The following is a 10,371-nucleotide window of genomic DNA, read 5'->3' on the forward strand; positions in this document are numbered from 1 at the left end:
CCTCCACCACTCGCTGCAGCTCTCCCGGTGCCACCCTTTCAAGGGAGGCGGCTCCATTTAGGAAGGGATTTCCCCAGGGGTCGCCCCCTTCCCTGGGGCAAAGCTGAGGACTGCGAGGTGCGTCCGAGGGCCGGAAAGCTATCTGAGATCGATTCTGAGTTCAAGGATCAAGTCTGCCCTCAAACCATTTTACAGATAAGGAAATCCGAGACCCAGAGAAAGGACACTCCCGCCCAAGAAGTCGAGAGAAGCCCGGGCCAGGGCTTTCTTCGCGTAGGTGGGAGTGTAGGCGCGAGCCCTTGGGGAGCACAGTCCCTAAGGGAGCTAAGGCCGAAGCCGGAACTATGCTGTCTAGAGGGTTCGAGACGGCACTGGAGAGCTGGACTCCTTACTGCCTCAATTTCTCCAGCACTAGCTTTGTTGGGGGAACGGAGATGGTGATACTGACCGAACGCGCGCCTGCTGAGACACACTCCGACTGTATTTAGACGCCCCGCACCTCCCCAAATCTGATCGAGACCCTTTTTTCAAGAACCCGCAATCTCCCAGTCCTTTAAAATCCGGCCCTGCCGTTCGAGTCTCTCTGCGTTCCATTGGAAAGACTCGGAGCTCTAGCTCCCTATTCTAGAATGAACTGCTCTGACTGCCGCCCAGCTCTCCTAGAGCGTTAACTGCGCAGGCGCAAGGGCCGCCAACCCGGTCAACGGAAGAGCTGGGTCCCGACGGCGCTCGGTGGATGAGGGGCGGAGAGCGTGCTAACCAATGACTTGAGGGAGTAGGGGGGTGGGTTTGGGCCCTCAGTTGTTAAGCGCTAACCGAGTGGGAAGTGGTTCAAGAGATGGGGTGAAGGGTAGTTCACTGGCTCTTCAAGTCACCAGCCTTCTGGCCCGCGGAAGTCAAGCAGCCGAGAGGCGGGCCTAAGACCGGAAGAAGGAAGGAGGGCGCAGGAAGCAGGGCGCCGCAGCCAGTCGTGCGGTCCTTCCGTGGGTCTGTCGGTGCCGAGGGCAGGATGGAGAAGCTGCGGCTCCTGGGCCTCCGGTACCAGGAGTACGTGACTCGTCACCCGGCCGCCACGGCCCAGCTGGAGACGGCAGTGCGGGGCCTCAGTTACCTGCTGGCAGGTGCCACCCTGACCTTTGATCCGTTCCTTCTGGGCCCTGACTTATGACCCCAGTGGCCCCCTTCCCTGCGGAGTCAGGCTAGTGATCGCTGTGCTTGAGAGGCGTAGGGAGGGGACGTCCGGGAGCTGAAGACGAAAGGTGAGGCAAATGCTCACTCACACCTCCTCCTGTACCCTCTCTCCAGGTCGATTCGCCGATTCGCACGAGCTGTCAGAGCTGGGTGAGCAGGGCTCTGGGGGTGGGGAATGGGGGATCGGCTGCCTGGGCCCAATGAACACCCCAGCTCGAGGTCCTGGGCTGCCCGTTAGACACCTTGTGCTGTGACTGAATCGTACAAAGGTCTGTTGTCCACTGTCCTGGGCCCTCCATGTCCCTAAGTCGAGAAACGTCTGGGGACCTTATCTGAGTATTCACTACTGGCTAAGCGCTGGGCTCAGTGCCTTTCCCACCTTTGCTGGTTAGTCCTCTCTACAGTCATATTAAGTGCTTACTGTCCATTTAAGGGAATAGAAGTTCAGTGAGATTAGACAACAATCACTGATGATCCCAGAACCAAGATTCAAGTCTAGATCTCCCAGATTCCAGGATTCTCAGATTGTAACCACCTCAAGAGTGTTGTAACTACCTCTCAGATTGTAACTACCTCAAGATTGTAACTACCCTAGTGACTGCTGTTACAGTCCTGAAAGAATGAGCTGGGTTTTGAAAAGCAGAGGTGAGGCCAGTTTCAGTGGTTCATGCCTGTAATCCCAGCACTTTGGGAGGCCAAGGCGGGTGGATCACCTGAGTTCAAGAGTTCGAAACCAGCCTGACCAACATGGTGAAACCCCATTTCTACTAAAAATACAAAAATTAGCCAGGCATGGTGGCAGGTGCCTGTAGTACCAGCTACTCGAGAGGCTGAGGCAGGAGAATCGGTTGAACCCAGGAGGCGGAGGTTGCAGTGAGCCAAGATTGTGCCATTGCACTCCAGCCTGGGCAACAAGAGTGAAACTCCAACTCAAAAAAAAGAAAAAAGAAAAGTAGTGGTGGAATAGACCCTCAGGGACAGGCCGCTGAAAGAGAAAAGGCCAGGAAGTGGGATTGGGTATCTGTGGCTGTTCAGAGAACGATGAGTAGTTGTGAGCAGCTGGGTGGCCAGTACTGTTCAGCTGGGCAACAGCTGGCTTGTCACTGAGATTGACCCATCCTGTCTTGGTCCAACCACCATTGTGAGATCATGTTGGGGAGAGTGGAGTGCTGAGAAGTAGGTGGAGAGACAGGTTGGTTTCCACATTGTCTGTGGGTGTCTGAGCAGAGCAGGTGACAGGTGATCCCTGCAGCTCTGGGGAGAAGGTGAGAGGTGTGGAGGCTGCAGAGCCAGCCTCTCAAGGCCACATTCTACCCCTCAGTGTACTCCGCCTCTAACCTGCTTGTGCTGCTCAATGACGGGATCCTACGGAAGGAGCTTCGGAAAAAGTTGCCTGTGGTGAGAATTCTACCAGGAACAGGGTGGGAAGCACGGAGACTCAGGAATGAAATAGTAGCAACTAGCGTGCAGCACATGTCTCCTGGAGCATGAGACACGCCTATGCCCGTCTGAGCCTCAAACCATCTCATTAGGTGAGCTGTAAAGTGTTAGTATTCCCACCTCAGGTGAAGAGACTGAGCTTCAGAGAGGCAGTCAGCTGTTTGAGATCCCCCAGCCTGTTAATGCTGTTAATGGAGTTGGTGTTTGAACTCACGCCTACACCCTTAGGCTTGGAAAGGGGAAGATCCACATCTCTTGTCAGAGGAGCTCCCTACTAGAAAAGGGCCTGGGACTAGGGGGAAACCCCTGACTTCTTGGCCTGGGGTTCTTGCAGTCGCTGTCCCAGCAGAAGCTGCTGACATGGCTGAGCGTGCTGGAGTGCGTGGAGGTGTTCATGGAGATGGGAGCTGCCAAGGTGTGGGGCGAAGTGGGCCGTTGGCTTGTTATCGCCCTCATCCAGCTGGCCAAGTAGGTCGGGACTGTGGCAGGGATGACCTGGGTGACCTGGGTGGGGGTGACGCAGGCCAGCCACGCAGATGGTGCTCAGCAGAGCAACCCTGACCTGCCGGTAGCTGCCTCCCCACAGCCCTGACATCCTCCCCGACCCAGGGCTGTACTGCGGATGCTTCTGCTGCTTTGGTTCAAGGCTGGCCTCCTGACCTCACCCCCCATCGTTCCACTGGACAGAGAAACCCAGGCACAGCCCCCAGGTGAGCTACTTCCCCAAGCCCTGGAGCAGAATGGGCCGGAGGACTAGCTTGAGGATTTAGATCCGATCAGCATGAATACAGTAGTATCTGTTTATGGAGCACACCTGTCCCCATCAACTCTGTGTTCTCATTGCCTGTATTCAACAGACAGAACAAAGCTGTGGCTAGGGACAAAATCAGAATACAAACTCAGGACTTGTGATAGTCAGAGTCGTTCATTTTTGTAGTCTGCAGGAAGAGGGAACAGATGAGATCCTGCCAACCTCGCCTCTGGGCCTGGTTCTGTATCCAGAGCCATAGCCTCTAGAGGCAGGGCATCTGGTACACCTGTCCCTTCAGGGCTTGGGGCCCATCCCGTCAGCCTCTGGGCCTCACTCTCTGAACACTGAGTAGGGGCGGTTCATTGCTTCTCATCATGGTTGTTTTGAAAGCAAAGGATTGAGAGAAGACGGCCCCTCTGGTGTCGTGTTCCCCATAGATGTGGTCAGACTGGGCCCTCCCTACCTTGCCTGTCCATGGGTTCCGGGAGGCTGGCTCTAGCCATAGCTATGCTGAGCGTTCGTCAGGCCAGGGTGGGCCACAGGCTGCTTCCCTCTGTGGACAGACCTCGTGCTGAGCTACCCCCCGGGTGTAGTTCCCTTCACTCAGCTGCTGCCACAGTACAAGGGGATCCATTCTCCCCTTAGCTCCTGAGCATTCACTGCATGCGTGTTCCTTGCAGGGTCCACTGAAAGCATGTCCCTCTGACGGTATGGCCTTCTGTCTATCCCTGCTAGATGGTGACCACAGCCCTGGCAGCCATGAGCACTCCTACATCGGGAAGCGGTCAAACCGGGTGGTACGAACCCTCCAGAACAGTAAGTGGAGGATGTGGCTGGCCTGGGCACCTAGGTGCTGTGTCTGTCTGGGCCTGTGGGACTGGCTTCGGTCAGCGGCCACCTTCCCCTACCCCAGCCTGGGCCTGGCTCGCTCATCTGCGTCCCTTGTGTTCTAGCACCGTCCCTGCACTCCAGGCACTGGGGAGCCCCCCAGCAGCGGGAGGGATGGCAGCAGCAGCACCCTGAGGAGCTGAGTGCGACCCCCACCCCCCTGGGGCTGCAGGAGACCATCGCAGAGTCCTTGTACATTGCCCGGCCGCTGTTGCACTGTATCCTTAGCGCGGGGCAGGATAGGGCTGGCACTGCGGGCTGGGGATTGGGTGGGGAGTGCGCCGAGCCGGGCCCCTGTGCCGGAGACATCCTTGACACCTTGGCCGTCAGTGCTCAGCCTGGGCCTGTGGGGTCAGAGGTCATGGAAACCTTGGCTCTTGGCTGGTGTTGTGGACGTGACCAGGTGAGCCTGGGCCTGCCTGGGGCTCCATTCTCCACTGGGCTTTCTGCTACAATCCTGGCGTCACCTAGGCGGGGCGGCAGCAGCCCTTGCCCCTCCTGTTGCTGCCCCTCTGCATACCCAGCCTGTGGCTCCTCCCCTTCTGTGGGCCCAGATCATGCCCCTGGCCCTGACCGTGTCCTCCCTGCCCCCCAGCCTGAGCCTCCTGAGTGACAGGAAGGGCCTGACCCGGAGGGAGCGGCGGGAGCTGCGGCGCCGGACCATCCTGCTGCTGTACTACCTGCTCCGCTCTCCGTTCTATGACCGCTTCTCTGAGTAAGCACCCAGCCCCTCCCAGAATGGCCAGGCCCACCCTCAGCCAGGGAGAGGGCCAGCAAGTGGGCACTGGTGCTCCAGTCCCTGTTGGCACCTTCCCTCCCCAGTGCCTTGTCCAGGGTTCACTGAGCACCTACTGTGTGCTGTCTGGGTGGCAGTCACCAGATGCCAGCCCAGCCCCGCCCGCAGAGCTCTCCGGGCCATCAGGCCACACGAGCATGAGCTTAAACACGGTTGGCAGGAGAGGCACTGAGGACCGGTGAGGGCATTGCAGGGCGGCCCACAGGGACGACGGCTGGCGTGGGTGCCCCATGGCCTCTAGTTCATTTCCTCTTCTTCCTGCCAAATAGTTTGGCTTATCCTCACTTTCAGAGGAGGCACTGGAGGTTCAAGGAGGTTGGGCAACTTAAACGAAGCTACCCAGTTAGCCAGCGGTAGAGCTAGATCCCAGCCACGTGGTCTCCCCTGGTCTTCCCTGCCTGGCTCAGCCTCCAGTCGCCTGTGAGGGTCCAGAGCTCCCAGCCTCAGAGGGGCCTGCTGGGTTGAGCAAGGGGCAGCTTGGGACCAGTTCTTTCTGCGGGCCTGCCACTGTGTCTGTGTGAGGTTAGACTGCAGTCTGATGGAACCCTGTGCAGCGGCTGGGACTGTGAGACAGACAAGGCTCCCGGGACCCCCTTTGTCTAGGACCTAGTAACTGCTTGAAAGCTGGCATAGGCTGGGCAGCAGTGGCTCACACCTATAATCCTAGCACTTTGGGAGGCCAAGGCAGGAGGTTTGCTTGAGGCCAGGAGTTTGAGGCCAGCCTGGGCAGCCCATCTCTACAAAAAAATAAAAATAAAAATAAGTAATAAATTAGCAAGACATGGTGATGTGCACCAGTAGTTCCAGCTACTCAGGAGGCTGAGGCATGAGGATCAGTCCAGGAGGTTGAGGCTGCAGTGAGTTATGATCACTCCGTCACACAGAGTGTGACAGAGTGCCTGGGTGACAGAGTAAGTCCCTGTCTCAACAAAACAAAACAAAAACTGGCGTAGTTTAGCCAGGCGCGATGCCTCACACCTGTAATCCCAGCACTTTGGGAGGCTGATGTGGGAGGATTGCTTGAGGCAAGGAGTGTGAGACCAGCCTGGACAACATAGTGAGACTCAGTCTCTACTGAAAATACAAAAATTAGCATGGTGGCAGGTGCCTGTAGTCCCAGCTACTCAGGAGGCTGAGGCAGAAGAATTGCTTGAACCTAGGAGGCAGAGGTTGCAGTGAGCTGAGATCACGCCACTGCACTTCAGTCTGGGTGACAGAGCGAGACACCATCTTTTTTTAAAAGAGAAAAGAGAGGCCGGGCGTGGTGGCTCACGCCTATAATCCCAGCACTTTGGGAGGCCGAGACAGGCAGATCACAAGGTCAGGAGTTTGAGACCAGCCTGGACAATATGGTGAAACCCCGTCTCTACTAAAATTACAAAAATTAGCTGGCTCTGGTGGCGGGTGTCTGTAGTCACAGCTACTTGGGAGGCTGGGGCAGGAGAATCACTTGAACCCAGGAGGCGGAGGTTGCAGTGAGCCGAGATCACGCCATTGCACTCTAGCCTGGGTGACAGAGCAAGACTCCATCTCAAAAAAAAAAAAAAAGAGAAAAGTGGAAGGTTGCTCTATTTGGACTCTGCCCTGGTACCTCTCTGGACCCTGCCCCCATCATTTGGGGAAACAAAGGCCTGGCTTGGTCTCCTAAAGTGCTGGGATTACAGGCGTGAGCTACCACACCCAGCCAGCCTTCCTCTTACTGCCCAGACAGAAGCATAAAGAGCCAGGCTGCACAAGGAGCCAGGCCGCCTTCCAGATGTGTGGCCTTGGGCAAGTTATTTGATACCCCTGTGCCTCGTTTCCTCACCTGTAAGGGGGGGATGGTGACAGTTCCCACTTTGCAGGGATTCAATGACTAATGCATCCAGTCCGGCAGTGCGTGGGGCGTAGTAAGCACGTAGTGCTATGCGTTGTTATCAGCCTTCTCATCTCACCCGAGTTTCCCTGTGGAAAACCCTCAGCTATTCAAAATCAAGGCCTTGGGCCTTGCCCCTTCCCCTGAACCAAAATGTGCTCTCCTCAGCACTGTGTTCCCTCCTGGGGCCCTGACTACTCTCATTGGTGGTTTGTGAGGTTTCTCTGCAGGCCAGCGCTTCTGCCAGACTGGGGGCTTCCTGGGGGCAGGGTGAGGTTGTCCTCTGTCAACCTTCCACTGTACCGGCTGGGCACTGCTCCACATGTGACCCTCTAGAGGCCTTTGGTGTTGGATGTCAGTGGAAGGGAAAAGAGGGAAAGAGGAATGGGAGGAGGTGTTATGGGTTAGTGCCACCCCAAAGCTGAGCTGGTGGAGGGTGGAGGCAGAGCCAGCCCCAGAGGTCTCGTCTTGTGTACTGGGCTCTGCCCTAGCTCCCGAGAAAGTCACCCTTGTCTTCTGGAATGCACTGCGTTCAGCATGGTTGTCAGCAAAGGCCTCTGGGCCTCCTGATTTGCAGGGACCCCCCTACTCAGCATGCTCCCCATTTATTGCTTCCCCCAGGGCCAGGATTCTCTTCCTGCTCCAGCTGCTGGCCGACCACGTCCCTGGCCTTGGCCTGGTCACAAGTAAGCAGGGGCCGGGACGTGATGACTGTCGCGTTGGGAGTCACATGCGTGCCGCATCTCCCTGACTTCTCTCTCCTTGCAGTTTGATTCTTGGCACAGTCAGGAGAGGAGGTCGGGAAGTCAGGACTGGGTGGGACTGCCCCTGGGCATAGGCCAGGGTGACCAGAGGAGCCAGGGTGGCTGGAAGGAGGGTGTCCCGTGGTTGGGGGACTGTTAGACCACATTGGCTACCAGCTTTTTTCTGGTCACAAGTTTCCTGGAGCAATAAGGGTCCATCTCATCTGGGGGGTTTCAATGGCAGAGAAAGGGCCCACCAGGCTGCTGAGATCCCCTCTCAGCAGGCCACTGGGCTTGAGTTGCGTGACTTGGACATGACTCAGACCGGTCCCTCAGTGCCTCCCCTGGATGAGCTTCTTTAGGCCTGAGTGTCCTCGTCTATAAATGGGGCAGAGTCCCCTGTGATGCTGCCTCCCTAGGGGTGGGGCAGGGGGGCCAGTGGGGCTCCTGGGCTGCAGGTGTGAGGTGCTGTATGTGGTGCCACAGCGCAGATTGGAGTCTGGCCCGCTCTGATGTGTCCCTCTCTCACTGCAGGGCCGCTCATGGATTACTTGCCCACCTGGCAGAAAATCTACTTCTACAATTGGGGCTGACAGACCTCCCGGAAGCAGGGTGTAGGGAGGAGCGAGGCAGGGGCCCCCCCTTCCCTAATAAAACTGACTCTGGCAGCGTCCCAGCGTGCGTGCGGCCTCTCCGTGCCCACTGGCCAGGCCTGGCACACAGCCTTGGTTGCCACCGACACTCCTCCCAAGACCCCCTTGACTGCGCCCTCCTGTGACGACACCACTGCAGCCCACACCTTGTCACTGCTGGGCCAAGAAGCTTCCACTAGGAGTGGGATCCAGGCTCCTCTCCCACAGAAAGCGGTGACTTCACTTCGTGGCGCCCGGGAAGCCGCTGGCTCTGGCGGCCAAAGGAGTGAACGTGGCTGCGCTCTCGCTGACCCTGGTGGGACAGGAAGGCTGAACCTGGGCAAGGGCTGACCGCTGCCTAGCGTGTCTTCTGGCCAGGGCCCCCGTATGCCCCTTCTCTGCAGGGCTCTGGCACCCCAGGCCATGGCATTGCCAGCCTCCCTGCGACAGAGCCTGGTGAACAGTGAGCCCGGCTCCCACACAAAGTAGCACCTTAAGCCCTCATCCTCGGTTGAGAGTCAAAGGCTTTTCTCCCGTGGGAGGAGAATGTCCAGCACCAGCCGACACTAGGGAGGGAGTGGGAGCCGGACAGGCTCGGGGAGAAAGCCAGGCCAGTTCACCGGTCATGAGCTGCGGTTCCCCACTCACCCTGCCGGCTTCAGAGCCCCGGTCCACCTGGAGCCGCGCAGGCTGCTATGGTGGGAGGGCCTGGACAGAGTGGGCCAAGGGCTAGCCTTTCTCTCCCTGACCTTAACCTGTCTTCAGCCACTGGCCCTGTGAAGAGCCAGCCACTCCTGCCAGAGTTCCAAACCCATAGAGAGGGCTCCATCTGCACCCAGGTCCTCCATGCCTCAGACACTCCCAGATACTGCTTTCCTCTGGGGCCTCTGAGGAGCACCCCACAGGTCCTCGCCCACACGCAGGGGAAGGGGCTGTCCTGGCTACCCCGGACTTCAGCTCAGTGGATCAGACGTTTCTGGGTGCATGCCCCATAGCAGACTTGCACCGTGTGCCTGTCAGAAACCTGCAGTGAAGCACAGTTCCCCGACGGCCACCCCCGACTCACTCACAGGGGAGACAGGCTTGTGGATGCAGGTGCCACACTGGGGGCGTGGTAGGAGGGGTGTCCCCAGAATGGGGCGTGGCCCGGTTGTGCTGACTGCCTGCCAAAGGTGAGGGGTTTCATCAGGCTTCACCAGCGAAGCCTTGACTCGGCTTGAAACGGGTAGAACTGTTTCGGTTTTTCCATAGGCAGCCTGCCCAGGGTTACAGCTGTGTGGAGCCATGGGAGGTGGGGCTGGAGGCTGGAGGGGAAGGTCAGGGCCACACTGAACACGGCATCACATACCCAATGGAGAAACTCGGACCTCGTCTGGCAGGTGGGGAGGGGCCTGTGTTTGTAAATACTCCAGCAGCCTTGCGGAGGATGCTTTGGTGGGCAGAGGTGGAAGGATGGGGCGGTGACATTAGAGGTAGGGGTCTGTAGCAGTGGGGGGGCAATGGCAGTGGCCGCACAGATAACGGGTAACCTCAGCTAGTCTTGGGGACTGGCGTGGAGGAAGAGGGTGGTGCCTAGGAGTTGAACAGCGGGAAGGACAAGGGGCTTGGGGTCAGGCAGAGCAGACAGAATTCCAGGTTCCTGGCAGGGCGAGCCTTGGTGGACACAGGATGCTGAGGCAGGCTTGTGGGGGACATGTTGTCTCCAGGACTTACAAAGGGATGTGACTGACCACTGGGAACTGAGTCAGGTATAACAGGGTGACGGGGCTGAGGAACCCCTAGAATTTGTCAGCCTCTAGGGTAGTTAGGACCAGGAGCATGATTGAGGCCACTGGAGGAGCCAGGGTTGGAAACAAGGGCTTCCCCCCAGGTCCCTCAGCGGTCACAGGAGAGCGGCTGGGCCCGTCAGCAGTTGGCCATCTCAGGCAACTGGGTTAGCAAAGCTTCAGAGCCCTGGGTTCTGATACGACAGATCTGGCCGGGGCCAGGGGTTTTGTTTTGAAGGCTTTTGGTGGTTCTGGTGAATGAGGTTTGCACTGCATGTGTAAGTGGGCTGGGCCTGGCTGCTGAGCGGA

The 10,371-nt window shown here is 58.0% G+C and overlaps 1 protein-coding gene across 1 annotated transcript; it reads left to right on the forward strand.

Annotated features, from left to right (window-relative positions):
• Window positions 1-8,341, forward strand: PEX16 (peroxisomal biogenesis factor 16). The gene is made up of 11 exons (XM_032283509.1): window positions 1-1,121; window positions 1,306-1,341; window positions 2,513-2,589; window positions 2,966-3,099; window positions 3,241-3,341; window positions 4,118-4,198; window positions 4,336-4,488; window positions 4,601-4,673; window positions 4,866-4,985; window positions 7,543-7,607; window positions 8,199-8,341. The coding sequence occupies exons 1-11, from the start codon at window positions 1,010-1,012 to the stop codon at window positions 8,255-8,257; spliced, it is 1,011 nt and encodes a 336-aa protein (XP_032139400.1). The 5' UTR covers window positions 1-1,009; the 3' UTR covers window positions 8,258-8,341.
• The last annotated feature ends 2,030 nt before the right edge of the window (window positions 8,342-10,371 follow it).

Source organism: Sapajus apella, unplaced genomic scaffold (assembly GCF_009761245.1).
Source record: "Sapajus apella isolate SASKATOON/1434 unplaced genomic scaffold, GSC_monkey_1.0 scaffold14, whole genome shotgun sequence".
In the NCBI taxonomy this organism is placed as follows: domain Eukaryota; kingdom Metazoa; phylum Chordata; class Mammalia; order Primates; family Cebidae; genus Sapajus; species Sapajus apella.